Source organism: Cyprinodon variegatus, unplaced genomic scaffold, assembly GCF_000732505.1.
Source record: "Cyprinodon variegatus isolate N-32 unplaced genomic scaffold, C_variegatus-1.0 Scaffold423, whole genome shotgun sequence".
NCBI classification, from domain to species: domain Eukaryota; kingdom Metazoa; phylum Chordata; class Actinopteri; order Cyprinodontiformes; family Cyprinodontidae; genus Cyprinodon; species Cyprinodon variegatus.
The window spans coordinates 77819-93247 of record NW_015150876.1 but is presented as its reverse complement, the minus strand read 5'-3'; the positions used below and the strand labels follow the sequence as shown (position 1 = coordinate 93247).

At 37.9% G+C, this 15429-nt stretch overlaps 1 protein-coding gene across 2 annotated transcripts in view; it reads left to right on the top strand.

The window, feature by feature from the left end:
- Positions 1-15429, top strand: part of pbx4 (pre-B-cell leukemia homeobox 4) — a 32270-nt gene that overhangs the window by 9285 nt on the left and 7556 nt on the right. For both annotated transcript variants that reach the window (XM_015388450.1, XM_015388452.1), the window contains 2 exons: positions 206-279; positions 13844-14088. In XM_015388450.1, coding sequence (XP_015243936.1) covers positions 206-279; positions 13844-14088 — 319 coding nt within the window. The remainder of the gene's footprint in view (positions 1-205; positions 280-13843; positions 14089-15429) is intronic.

The window sequence follows — 15429 nt, the reverse complement described above, 5'->3', positions numbered from 1 at the left end:
CCCCGTGAATTAACCTGTGCAGATTGGACTCACCTGCTTCAGTGGCTGGGTAGAACCAATACATGACATGGAGATGACTTGTTGACTCCACTTTGCCCATGTCTGTCACATATAGATATTTTTCAAGCTTGGAATGACATAAAATGTTGTTTTCATTATCCTAATCCCAGTTTTTCTTTGTCTTATTCCCTCCTTCGTCCCACAGGAAGCATGCCCTGAACTGTCACAGAATGAAACCAGCACTCTTCAGCGTTCTTTGTGAGATCAAAGAAAAGACAGGTGAGTCTCTACTTTACTCTCTTTCTTCCAGCTGACTCTAGTTGTGTGCATTCTCCCAGTGGCTCTACAGTGCGTTTTTGTTTATTTAATTCCTCTGTATTTGATATGGAGCTCATTTAGCTCTATGTGTACATTTTCTGTACTGTCCAGGATAACCTGAACCATGTTAACATTTTTAATCCTACATTTGTGGAACCGTTCCCTTTTTCTGACTTTATCCAGACTACAGCTGAAACTAATCTTAGTCAGTACGTCTTCACTGGCTTATACTAGTGTTTAGGTTTTTACTTTTAAATCTTAAAAAAACATTTTCATATTTGGTCATTCGTGAATATTGGCTAGGGCTGCACAAGCATCACTAGAATACTTGTAACGGTTAGATATAAAAACAATATCATGACGATATCAGTTGTCATGCGTGCATATTTCTTTCCGTCTTTTGCTCCTTAAAATGGTTTCAGTTCTCTCTTTTTGAGCTGAAATATATTAGAAACTTCCAACTATGTAATGTGTGGATATGTACTGTACTACGATATTTCAGCATTATTCATGGACTTTTGCAATTTAATGGTAACAAATATTGCATTTATAATTAGGCAGTATAAATATTAAACTGGTTGCCTGTGAAAGCATTTTATATTGTGCAACGTGTATCTCTATTAGCAGTTAAACTACTACAAATATATAAATAGTCAAATATCATCTAAGTCTATATAGTGGTGTTCACTGATGGTGCAGATGTACTTTGAGAATGTTATTGAACTGCCTAACTAAGCCAATTAGAGCAAAGTAAAAGTAAGTTTCTTTACAGCATTTTCAAACTTTGCTAACAACCTAGCTAATGGTAGTTTTTAAATAATAGTTAATCATGACAATAGGGTATTGTCATTGTGTTGCTATTTGTGAGTTTTTTAGGGATTGTTTTGGTGAGGCTGGACATGAATGGCAGATTTATGGTTCTGTTTGGGTTTCGTAAAACCCTCTCCCACCTTGTCTACCCCTCAGTGTGCCCTCTTCTCTCACTGTCCTTGCGTCTAGGCTAACTGCAAGTCTCTCTCGTTCAAACACAATTTGAAAATACTGCATTGCTGTCTGTTGCGGCCCTCTGTCAATAATGTATTATTGCTCTCTAGTGATTGGAGGAAAGTAAAGGCTAGGCTTGAGAGATTGGGGCTGGGTACACTGTTTCCCAGGCAACCAGTGGTCTTATTTACCCTAATGCCATTCACTTTGATTTTCACATTTAGTCTCCCAGCAAAGTAGACTGTAGACCTGTGAGTACTTGTAAGAGAATAGCTAACCAAGAATACAGTTTGGTAAATGGTGGATCCCTATTTAAAGTATTCCAGTCATGAAATGCAAAGACTTTGGCTTTGCTTGTACTCTGTTGCCCATCTGCTATGTAGCAGCCTAACTGCACTGTGTACCTGCTTTAGTATTTCAAGACACCCCCACCATCTCTCCGGCCCCAGTGTCTATTTGAGAAATGTGAAATGACTTCTCTTCATTGGAACCCACAGAGAAACCTATCTGAAGTCATTCTGGTATCCTTAAGCTATTTTTTTATATTTGCATTTTTTTCTTACTAACAGACAAAGATGTGTTGCCACAACGATGTACACAATATGTCTTGCACACACTGACACATACACACCAAACAGGGATAAAAGCAAACTCTGTCTTGGGTCTACTCCTACTGCTTCAGTCTTGTCCTCTCCTCCTCCCTCTCCCTGCCGCACTCCCATTCTTGAAAGAGAAGACTTACTCTGAACTCGGGGCTTTGATATGGTAATGTAATGGTTGGGGTTGGAGGAGGGGAGATGGGGGAGGGGAGGTGAATTCCTTTGAGTACTGCAGTTGGTTAGATTGTTTTCATTGTAAAGGAAATGTTCTGCGCAAATGTCACTACCCACCCTCCCCCTCTGCCACCACCCCAAAACACCCCCATTTTACAACAGTTCCAGCGCTGTTCTAAGATCCCACATGAAACATGACCTCTGTCTCCGTGAACTACAAGTTTTCTCAATGTTTTATTGAAGATGCATTACAAGAAAGAAATAAGATTACTTGAAGCGCCTCTGCAAATGATCAGAGATTTTTGCTTTAACTTGGATCTTTACTCTCTTGGTCTCATGGGTAGTTGTTGTAATAATAGCTCATGGTGCAATGGGACAACTAATACCAGAACCTCAAATAAGCCACTGCAGTTCATTGAAACAAGCTTGTCTTTAGTTTTATGCATGCTTTTGCTTTTATTTCTTTTTGCTGTTAACATGAGAACAATTCACTCACTCTCCTCTGCCATCCTAACCAAGTCTCTTTTCATGACAAAAAATTTTACAGCTGTTTTTTTTTTTTTTTAGAAGTTTGGACTTCGACTGCATCTGGTGTGTTTAGTTTCATGCATTGAAAAATGTAGATAAATGTGCATTATATAACTCCTCAAAAACAGTTGGTATTGCATCAGTTACACAGGCCTCAATAAAATGTGACAGCAAATAAGTTGATGTCTCTTGTCAGTTACCAAGATTTAGTTCCCTGTAATATATATATATATATATATATATATATATATATATATATATATATATATATATATATATATATATAATATGCACCCATTGGTACTAAATGCTAAATAAGCCTATCCGTATACTCATACTTCGCATTTACATAATCAGACATAAATTGTGAATTCACTTCAGTCATTTATTTAGTTCAAAATATGAATCAGCATCAAGAGGCAAACTTTCTGAACAGACCCACCAGTTTGCAGTCACAAATGTAAAGAAATTATGCTCATATTTTCTTTATAATAAAACAATAAAAGCATGTGCTTCTTTAACAAAACACACCAGAAAACAACCCATGTTTATTTTCAAAGAACTATGTTTTTAAGAAGAAAAAAGCTCCCTGGCCATTGCGCACATTAAAATTCAGCATAGTTTCACTGTAATGGCCAGTTTTGCTGGCAAGAATCTTGTATAGTGAACAGATGATCTAGAATTGTTATTTTTTATATATATTTAGAAGAATCCTGCTTGATGTCTTAAAGTCGTAGGGTAACGGCTGTACCAACAGTTGCGTTTCGGAATTTTGCCGAGTGGTCCATGGCGTTACACGAGTGAATGAAGTGAATGTGATTGGTCATTTATCAAGGGGGCGGGATGGTTGTTGTGGAAGGTTCGCAAGCAAGTCTGGTTGTGGCCAGTTTCTCTGAAGCATCTTGCTAACCAGTTAGCAACTTAGTGCTAGTAGGTTACCAATCGGAAATTTTATTGGTACCTAGTAGCACTAAATTGGTGACTTAGAAACAACACTGTCAAGGAACGCTATGGACAGTGGAAACATGCAAGAGGAGGAGAGTTTTGTGTTCGGAGGTCGTGGATGAGTCTCCTCCGTCATACATTTTTCAATTAGAGGAGGAAAGTGGGGATGGAGATGTTGTGGAAGAAGACGCCAGGGCGGCAGAAGCTTCGTTTGGTGTAGAAGGCTTAAAGCCGTACACGTTTGAGCCCTTCCCTCGAATCGCTGCCAGTTCTGTTAGCTCTACGCCTGACAAAGACGCAGAAGTCCATCCCAGTGAACACTGGGACGTAACTCAATGGTAAAGTAAATGATTTTTATTGCTTATTTAAACTGTTGCGTGTATTAGCTGCGACATATGAATCAAGATGCTATGATGGGGAAAAAAATGATTGACAGATTACCATTTATGTATGATTGGCCAAATGTGGGTGTACAGGCTGACGTATAACTAGCTGGCCTGCATGAGATAACAAGGAAAAAAACACAGATTTTAAGACAGGATTTTTTTAAATCTAAATTTTCTAAATTTTGGGACAATATGGTCTGCTAAAGAGTACATTTATATTTATGTTTAAGCCAGAATGATTTGACATTTAAAATGATTTCCCTTCGACTTAAGGAGCATGGAAAAAACCTCAAACCATATTTGAGGAAAACACATAGGAATATACTTGTTAGAAGGGCAGATATTATTGCTTCATATTGGTAACAGTCATAGTAATGGATTTTATATTGAGACGGATTTGATGGTATTCTTAAAGAAGTATCATTCCCTAAGCAAATCGGTATAACACTGAACTTCTAAGAAAGCTGCTGAGTTATACCCTTACCTATCTGTCAGATTTACTAACCGCTTCTGTATAGTAATATAGCTGTTTGGAGTGTAATCCACCAATCAGAGGGTTGGAGAAGCACTTTGTACTGTTAGTCCTGCTTCTACCATGTTGGTTATGGTTGCTGTCAATGGAATGTTAAAACTCTGCTCCATTAACTTAGGATAGCCCCTCACAGTCAACATTGATACTATGTTACAAATGTTTTGCATAATGTCCTCTGTATTTTTGTCATTGTATCTGTAAGTTTGACATTGTTCCTGCATGCAGCATGGCTCAATTAGCTCGATTCAGGTCATAACTAAAAGGGAAACTTGTCCCCAAATCAGTTTTTTTACTATACAAAAGTCATAAAAAAGTGTATTACAGTGCTGTCCTTGCATTATATTGAAACTTACTGCATGTTTGTTGCAACCCTGGTTTGAAGACTTAAATCTGTTGGGTTTCCTTCTCATGTTTAATTACATCTGATTCTATCACTTTTTGCCGTACAATCTGCATAAAACCATAATCTAAAATGCTAAAAACCATCTTACTCATTAGGATCAGTCTCCGTTCTATGGTTCGATGCCTCAGGAAGCTCAGCTGGACCGGTTTGTTGGGGAATTTTTGCAAACCACCATCTGAGGGCTTCTGCCCCCCTCTTGTGCATTCTTCTTACTTGTCTTTATTAAATCATAAGTAATCCTGAGCTACACTAAGTTTGGATAGTTTCACATTTCTGTTCCGGCATGCCATCCATGAATGATTATAAATACCATTGTCTGGCTCCACCTAATGCCAAACTGCAGGACACTCTACACCACAACACTGAAAGGCAGTGGGAGGTAATAAAGTTTAAATCTAATAAAGCATTATTTGACAAATTAATAGGTCTATTACCTGTTGATTGTTTGCATCCCTATTCTGGATCTATATCTATATATTTTTTTGTCTGCACTGATCCAAACTCCTGGATGTTCATGGGAGAGAAATGGAACTGTTAAGAAAACTCTAAATCATGACACAGACTCTGCATCACACTTATAACACCAAACCAAAATTCCGCATATTTTCACCATGCATATTTAATGCTCTAAACTTCCATATCAATGTGTTTTTGCACCATGTCTTCAATGCTGCACTCTATGGAATGGAAATGTTCTGTGTGCTGTAAAAAATGAAATTTCGTTTTGTATACACTCTGTAAGTCTTAAGTCTAAAAAAAAAAACATTTCCATCTTTGAAAATATAATGCGTACCACCAAAAAGGCAACAATTATATTAAAGGGATTACACTTTAAAATGTATGTTTAGTCACGCTGTACCTTTTTGGAAACTTTTTTCTGAGATCAGTGACCTCCACTCTAGATCACAACCTGCAAAAGAGCTCTATTTAGGGCTTGGGTGGAGGAGTTTGTCTTGCAATTGAAGTTGCTGGCTCAAATCCCAGCATAGTCCACCCAAGTCGTTGTGCCCTTGGGCAAAACATTCACCTTCTGGCTTCTGTCTGTGAGCCTCAGGGCAACTGTCTCTACAATTTGGCTTGCCACCATCAGTGTGTGAATGGGTGAATGGCCAAGTGTAGATTAAAGCCCTTTAGGGTCCTTGGACTTTACCAATTACAGTAGTTTTTATTAAAACAATTTCTAGCTCGAATAAATGAAATAATCTACCCACTTTTTAATAATTAAATGATGTGATTGCTTCCCAGAGGAACAGAAACAGCATTTCTGTGTGCACCACCTTCATTCAAACTTAAAATCTGTTATGTTGTTTAGTGTCTTTAAACATGCATGCTGTAAAATGTTGTAACGTTACTGGTTTAAAACCCTAACGGATGGCTTTGACGAAAGAATCAACCCACAGCGCTTAATATCTGCTGGAGGTGGCAGTCTGTAGCTTTATTTGATTTGGTTAATTAATATCTGAATTGAAGCTTGCTGACTTTTTTTTGTTGAATGTAAGCACCTATAAAACACTTAATTAAGTGAAAAACTGAATTTAACACAAGTCTTTGCTTTTAGAGGCTTTCAAACAGGAGCAAAAAATATGTTGCGTTATTGAAAAGTAATGGTTTATATGAACTATAGAGCAACTAGGAGATAACTGAAAATAAACAGGGATAATTAGCTAGTAAGAAATGTTTAGCACATTTCACTAAAACCAGGTATCTATAATTCCGGTTCCATCCAGAAGTTAATAACTCATCAGTAGAGAAGCTTTCTACCAGTTTTATCTGTTTTGGTCCTTAATTCCTGTATTGGACAGAAAGATGGATATTTAGGGCATTATGTCAAATATGGGACATAATTCCCATTTCCTTTTATTATTAGCCTCTTTTGAATACAAATGAAAAGACACACTAGTTAGTGATGCTTCCTTTTTCTTATCAGAAATAAAATGGCACCACATGCACCAGTTTAGATATTTTTGTTTCACAGCTTTTGGCTGAGCTCACTAAATAAAGTCATGTGAATCACTTGCCTCATTAAAACAACCTAATTATTATTAGTTTTCTAGCCGTTTAATCTGGAACGGAGCCATAAACTTTTATGAGTACTTCAGAACCTGAGGGAGGTATTTTATTATATTTTATATGAAAGAAAGGTTGAATCTATTTTAGGCTTTCATGTTTACAGGATAGAGATAGTTCCCTTAAGATCTATATTATAGTACCTGTCACATTTTTTTTTTTATATTCTTAAAGATCCTTGTTGTACAGTTAACATTTCTCTCATTAAGTTCTCAAGATGAGTTTTTGTCAATATTTTTTTCTTCTTTGATAAGATTTGGATTTGTGTGTATTGTGATATCCTGCCATTCATACCCCCCCCCCCCCCCCCCCCCCACTACTTCGTTCGGGAAGAGGATGAAAAAAGACAATGTGTTAAAGGGGGTGCAAGAGTGATACAGAGATTGATGAGGCAGTAAGAGCAAGAGTAATTACTTGGTGTCCATTCCCCAAGCCAGATTGGCAGACGGCTAATATCACACAGACCCCTGGCCCTGACAGACGCCCCCACACACACTCAGACACACATCCCAACTCTAACCAGGGATCAAGAACACCTCAGACTTTTGCATAAACCTCATGGCGTGTGGGCCAGTTGACTTCCCTGTGTGGTATTATTCCTGAAGGAACTAGGCTTTTGACTATTAAGGGGAATCTTTTCACAAAATTTTTATTTCTTATAGCTCTGCAATTGAAAAGTATCCAGATTTCTAAATGAATACATGTATGCATAAATTTTTATCATAGTTTACTACAATAGCTTTTTGTTGTAGGCTCTTGAAATTGTTTAGAAATTAATCAAAATTTTCTATGCATTAATTTTATTTTTCTAGTTGTTACAATTACTCAATAAAAAAAACAACCAGGTAAAAAAAAAATTAAAGATCAAGGCATTTTATGCACATGTTTGGTTCACACGGCTATTTTCTGCGCTGTCTGTATTGTTCATCACAAATAAATATGGTCCTGCTATCTTCCATTTTTAATATGTCTGCACTATTCAAACTACTTAGGTTGTGTTCTTAAAGAAAGTCGGTATATCTCTAATTAAAGATATGTAAATTAAGTCTCAGCTGGGTTGTACTTGTTTGGTGGTAGTGGGATGGGAGAGTCTCTGAGCCCAGCTCCTAATCCTGACTAATTAAGGATTAATTACAATTGATGGGTGCCTTCCACCCCTTAGCTGTTGTGCACATAGCTGTCCCAGACAATATGTTCGTCTATTTCACACCATGTCATTAATGTTAAGAAGAAATAGAAACATCAGGATGGAAGAGGGAGGGGGGAAACATTAACGCGAAGACGATACGCATTGTTACTTAGTTTGCTACATTACTGTGAATATCTGGATGGCTAGTAGGGCCTACTGTATGTGCAGATTAATGTTAAGTCACAGATTTATTTATTTTTTTTTTTTTAGATTATAGACATATTTTGAGAAGCGGTGTCAGTTTGTTTCATTGTGTTGTTACATTTAAACAAGTTTGTGCTTGTGATGTATTTTTGTTAACAGATTCAGTGGTCGTGTACATTTTTTTTTCTTTTGCTCAGTGATTCATGCTGATAGCAAATTGGTTTTATTCAGAACCGAGGTGCTACATTTGAACCGAGCAGACTAACCATGTCGCCCCAGTTCTCTCTGGCACCATCTGACTGTGTCATAATGCTTGTTCACTTGTTATAAATGGGCACCGCTCCTCTGATCTATGGCTTAATTGCCACCAAATTTGCATAACAGTGCAAATTAACGACCTCTCAAATGAGCGTTCATTTTTCACAAAGTCTTTAGGAGCTCCTTAAGAGTCTGTGCTAATGAGCACAGGAGGCAGCTGGCCTGATGAGAGTTGACTGGAGGAAGATCCTAGCAGTGCTGTAACAAGCCTCCTGCTTTGGTGCTCTTCATCATCCTCCTCATCCTCATGTGACATTTTCAATTCTTTCTTCGTGTCTTTTCTTCTCTCTGTGCTCTGAAATGTACTTTACTGATAATGTCATGTTAGTAGCTGCATAACAGTGGATAAAAATTTGCTGATTTTGTTTGAGAAGTTTTGTTAATGAGTTATTCTTGAATTTTCATACAATACATAGCAGATGGTTAATTTTTACTGTCTGGTTACAAACTTCTCAAAATTCTCTAGAAATAAAGCAAAAAATCATGGCAAACCACAGTAAGAGTTCTGGCAATTAATGATATTGACATTTAAACAGTTTGAACTTCTCTTCTTCCTTTCACTTGAACACGTAGGGTTGTGTCATGATTTTAATTGTATGCAAAAGAAATGAAATTAGATCCTACAGGCTTATTATTTGTGTTTTTTAAAGAGTGTTTGTGAATCCTAAACAAATATGCTTCGTAATTCTATGAGAAAATGTTGTTTGCAAGGAGAAGGTAAGCGGAAAGTTTGATAGTTTTTTTTTTCTGTTTCATTTAAATAGTTGTTGTTTTTCACACCTTGTGTTTGTTTGTGTTTTTTAATAATGCCTAAGTGTCCCACGCTCACTTTGGTTAATTAATGGCTTACTAATGATGTGCTGGATTGAAGTGTTGTGTTTGCCTAAGGTGTGACTTCTCCCATTTACACTTCAGTCAGACCACACAGTGTTTACTCTCAATCCGTACCTCTCTCTGTGTTTGTGTGGGTGTGTGTATGTCATAGTGGGGGGCTGTGTGCAACAGGACTCTGGTGAACTACCCAAACAGATGCTGATTAGTGTGAGCTGCTTAAAGCAGGAACGAGCATATGGATTGGGCTCATTAAGTTGACAGTACTTAACAAAAATACTGCCTTTTTGGAGAGGAAACAAAGTAGCAGGAAATTCGGATAAGAAGGCTACTCTTGTACCATTTTTATGTGTTAAGAGTCAGAGATTCTTTACTATTTTAACATGTTTGTATGTTTGCTTACATTCAGATATTAGCATAAGATATATAAACATCTGCACAAAAATGATATGAATAAAAGTTTGACTCAGTTAAGCCTGTTTCAAAAACAAGCTTTCCTTCCAAAGTATTAAACAAATTCGCCAACTTTATGCTGTTTTCGGCTATGCGTGAATTCTAAGTGGTGATGGCCGTATTCTTAACATCTCTGGGCTTTAAGAAATAAAATCCACAGCTCAAAACGATAGTCGGTGTGATGCAGCATCTGGTCCAAAGTTGCATACCATTTATTTTTTTAAAATAATTCCAGACAAACTTGTACCAATTCTGTTGCGCTGTATATGGTATTGCTAAGCTTTGTTTACACTTAAAATGCTGCTAAATACTCCAGAAAAAGAAGACATTTTAGATCATGGTGCTTTTTACAAAATGTCTTTGCAGAATAAATAAAATATATGTTTCTAAAGCCGGGTTTTGTGTAATGCGTTTATCTTTTTGGTACATTTTTCCTGTGCTTTTGAAAAAGTACTGTAGCAGCTTCAAATATAAACACCTACAGCTCTAGTTCAGGCTTGCACCACATCAGAGTCCTGCAAGATATCCGGAAATGTGGCTTTAACTGAGCCTGCAGGGCAGGCAGACTTCAACCCCCCTCATTGCATCACCTCTCTTAACAAAAAGCATGGAGATGGTTAAAAGGGTATCTTAGTACCAATGCACAAAGCAACAATACATTTGAAATAGGATTATTTTTCTTTGTGCATTTACATTAGATCATTTTACTTGCAAACTGAATTTACTCAACTAGTAAACCACACCACTAGTTGGCAGTATATTTTTGAAACTCTCCAACATCCCCATATTTACCAACACTCCCTGCTTAAAAATGCCTCATTAATGAGTCATACTGCACATACATGTGCAGGGGCTCCCCCCCTACGGCAGATTGTTTTTACTGTGTAAAAATGAGCCAGGAAGGTTTTTGAATACTTCCACTCTGGAACTTGTTTTCAAATCTAACCCTGTTGTTTTTTTTTTTTATGAAGCGCTATTTATTCCTTAAAAATATATTCATATGTTGTAATTTCTTCAGTTTCTAAGAATTTATTTGCTTATTTGAGTTGCATATATTTAATAGTTTAACAGTAATTATACGTTTTCTTGTATCCAAGTTGTTTGTAGTGCATGGGACAACCCGAGGTGTTCACTATGGTTTCTTTTTCACCAGTTCTGCTCTCTGGTGCATCTGTACTCGAGATTTAGTGTAGTTCTGTTGCCCCTCTTTCTCAGTCCCTTTCTTCCCTGAACACATATCTTCTTCTGTGACTCCTTTTTCAATTCTCCTTGGTTCTCCTTCTACCCTCCCTCTCCTTACCTTTTTCCCCCTTTTTTTTTTTACTTCTCTCTCTCTAGATCCCTTGCTCTCTCCCAGTGAAAGGCTGAGAATACCCAAGGGAGCTGATGCAATTAAAATGCTAATCCTGTCTGTCTACAGAGAGAGGGAAAGGGGGGGCTGACAGCATGAGGGATTGCGGCTCACATGGAGAACTCGACTGAAATGGAGAACAGGGGGTGGGGGTGGGGGGCACAGGGGGAGATGTGTGTGTGTGTGTGTGTGTGCTTGTGTAGTAGGGCTGCGTTGAAAGGGAGAAGGGGGAGGGGATGTGTGTTGGGGGAGACGGAGTGAAAAAGGGGATGCTAGCGAGGGAAAAGACAGACAAGGATAAAGCTTGTGCTCTGAGCTGAGCAATGATATACTGACGGCGTTTAAGCCTTATCTATGCCTATGTAGGGAAAGCATTGCAGTTAATGTACAGCACTACCACTGTTGGCAGAGTTGTTCACCTTTACCTGCACCACTTTTTTTGTATTATTATTTTGTGTGTTGTATCTGCACGGCACAATATTTCTACTTTGGCTGTGCAGAAATGAGAATGATTATGTATGCAGAGAGAGCCCAGCTGGATACCCTGAATATTTCATAGTATGTGTTGCTCGCTTAGTCTTCCAATGCCACACCGCCCAGCTAGGCTTGTAACATATGCATAATGGTTATTTCTAAAAGCTATGGATGTTGGCTGTTGCCTGTCCTGTTGTATCAGAAAATATTAACATGTTGGTGCTTTCAGCTCTTCGGTTTTAGGGACAAAAACATTATTAGAAATATTTAGTTCTAATGATATTTTCAGCTTGTGGAAATAGTCATTTTGCTTTTTGGTGACAGTGGAGTTTTTTACATATATCTCATGGGTTTGATTTGGGCTCTATTTTTACTCATCTCAACAGCTGCTGTGATATCACTAGGCCACTAGATTGTTCATGAGTGCAATTCTGGGTAATCACGGCTTAATTGGAGTAATTAGGGGAATGTTGGGGCATTAGGCTACAGCTGGGGGCCATAATGAGTCACAGTAAAAAGGAGGTGGGGGGGTTGAGGTGAGAAGCTCCAAGAGCAGCAGTTGCCCTCTTGTCGGTGGGTCATTGTATTTCTCAGTGGATTGGCAGTAAAATTAAAAATATAAACTACTTGACAAACCTTGTCAGTTTTCTTCAAACTCCAACCACAACAAAGTTTTAAGTAGACGAGTATTATTGGTCTTTGACAATCAAATTTAAAAGGCTGTTGGTTTTCTATCTAAAGAGTGCAGAGATCATTTGTGTTTTTTTTTAAAAGGGGGAGAGAGAGCAAAAAGGAGGGAAAGAGATGGGCGAATCAGGGTCATTAGTTCAGGCAACTTGGTCTGCTGCATTCCTAAGCCCTGAGATGGGGGAGCAACACAGCACAGCAGGAATGTGCCTTTGGTGGAGAAGAAACATAAGGTAGAGAGAAAGGCAAGCAGAAACAATAAAAAACAGGAGGAAAGAGGCTAAGGTGAGCCTGGTACCATGCTGGAAAAGACTTACTAAAATAACTTGGAGAAAAAAGAAAATGTTGCACTAAAACCCACTGTTCCTATGGGCCCTCCTTGATCGCTTCACGTGACATATGATTTTAAATAACTTTGAAGAAATGCAACCATTAAACTCTACAATGCAGCAGACATTTTGAAAGAGATACTAATTTCACTCTAAAATGAACTCATAAGTTTAGAAATCACTGAGAAGTGACAAATGCGAATAACCTTAAAGGGAAAGTTTGCCTTATACAACAACCATAGTAGCTGGATTATTCATGGCCGTTATTTTAATCCATACTGTTTGGATCTGTCTTGCTCTGGTTCTCACTTAGTCTCCTGAATCTAGTGTCCTGTTAAAGGAAATCAAGTCTGTGAACACATGTTGAACCTGTATTTATCCTATAAAACAAAATATGTTACAAACATTATTTTGTATTTATGCCAGTTGGACCAAAATATTGAAAAAGAAAAATTACTAAACTCGTGAATATTTTAAACAGCCAACGTACAATTTTTTAAAAGGGATCCAAACATATACATAAGGATCCTTTTATAATTTTCCATGTTCTAATTCTCTAAACTTTTGTTTTAAGGTGAGGGACTTAAACTGTGTTAGAAGCTTCTTTTACTTTCTGAAGTTGAATGATAGAAAAGCAATAGAGGCGAAGGGAAATTTAGTGAAGTGTAAAAGGCTGCAGGTCCTGAGAAAGGGTTGTCTGAAGTTAAAACCTGAGTAACAGAGTGGTGTCTAGAAGGGTGAGTGTGTATGTGTCTGTAAATGTATGTGTGTGAGAGAGAGAGATGAGAGCGAGGCTGTAGGCTGACAGAGGTCCTGGTATAATACAGTGGTGGAGAGCAGCAACTGATAACTATACTTATGGCCACTGGGGCTCATAGTGACAGCACATGCACTTCTATTACTGGCCTCATGCCTCATGCCCTTATCTCTGGCAGCCTGCCACGGAGAGACCATACTGCCCTCTGCTGTTCATTTAGAAGAAATTCACCTTAAACAGAAAATGGACTTGGATGATGAGTTTTGCTGTTTTTTCTTTTTTCTTAACGGTGAAGCTTTAGTAGATACACTGTTAAGAGTATTTCCTTAGATTTATAGCTGATTTGTTTGTCCTTTCTTCTTTTTTTCCACCAGTCCTGAGTATACGAGGTGTGCAGGAAGAAGACCCTCCAGACCCCCAAATTATGAGGTTGGACAACATGTTGCTTGCAGAGGGAGTTTCAGGCCCAGAGAAAGGCGGAGGATCGGCTGCAGCAGCCGCAGCTGCAGCCGCAGCAGGGGGCTCACCTACCGACAGCAGCATTGAACACTCCGACTACAGAGCCAAACTTGCCCAAATCCGTCAGATATATCATTCAGAGCTGGAGAAATATGAACAGGTTTGTTCTGATCAAAATTAAATGTTGACATTGGGCTTATCTTAATCCTCATTTGGTAAATACTGAACAAAATAAAGATATTAATAGGAAAGAAATAAGTTTTATAATGGGAAACAAAAAAAATCTTAGATACTTTTCTATCACATGGATGGTTATTATTTTTCAGGAATCTTAACTACTGCAATTTCTGTTGTTTATAGCTATTACTAGAGGTATTGCTTGGTGATATGGAAAAAAAATCATATATGACATGACATGTCCATGATATGGACTATTTTATATCACAATAACTTTATATATTGAGATATGCCCCAATTAAGTACTTTTTCAGCTGATCTCTGAAAAATATGACACAACAATATAATTGCTTACTTTTTTGTTTAACTTTATTTTGAAATGACATTTAAAGAACTCTCACAAATGAGCAAAATAAAGTGTATTGCTGCGATATCTATGCATCAGATGCCAAAAGATGAGGCGGTGGTGGCGCTACCGTAGCCTTCACATTCTTTTTCAAAATACTATATGTATTTAAATGGAATTACCAAAATGAATAAATTAAAGTGAGACTGAAGTGCTTATGACTGGGTATACAGTACCTCGGGTCAAGGACTTTAATAAGGTCTTGGAAGCTTGTCTTTACACATGTAATGTGCGATGGCAACTGTAATTTTTTTACGGCGCTGAGAAGTTTTCTCATACGGGGTGCATCGGGCTAACGACTCCATTATCCTCGACAGGCTATAGATTATATTTTTGCAACTTCCTCCCACTATTTCACAACTTGCTTAACCTCGCATTTTTGAACCTCGTGGTTCTTCTTTAGGTGAGGGAACAGTCTTGTAGCATAGTTTGCAAATGACCTTTTTCTGCTCTGTGTCCGACTTCTTGACACCTAAATGTAACCAAATCAGACGTACCCCTCTTTTTGGTAAAAGTTCTTCATCTTGGTCTGCCTGCATAGCTGTTTCTGTTTGTTGCATCCATTGGTTTAAAACTTCAGCCTCCTGCGTCTGCATCTATCAGCTCTCATGAGTTAAGTAATGTAAAGGATGTTACAAACCTGTAGCTTAGTCAGAAGCCATAAAGCTTTGGCCTGTTACAAAACCGCAAGCCAGCACTTCTTTGTGGACAAAAAAAAAAGTATATTTGCTTGAATACAAAATAAAATGGTGTTAGAAAGGATAGAATAGATTTAGCACTTACAGAGACTTTTCTGTACGATATGTATCATCTTATTGCCCAGCCCTAACTAGAGGCATCGTTCAAATAATCAGAAGCAGGAGTTGGCCACTGTTGTTTGATTGGCTCAGATCGCTGCTTTAGTAAACAAGAGAAAAA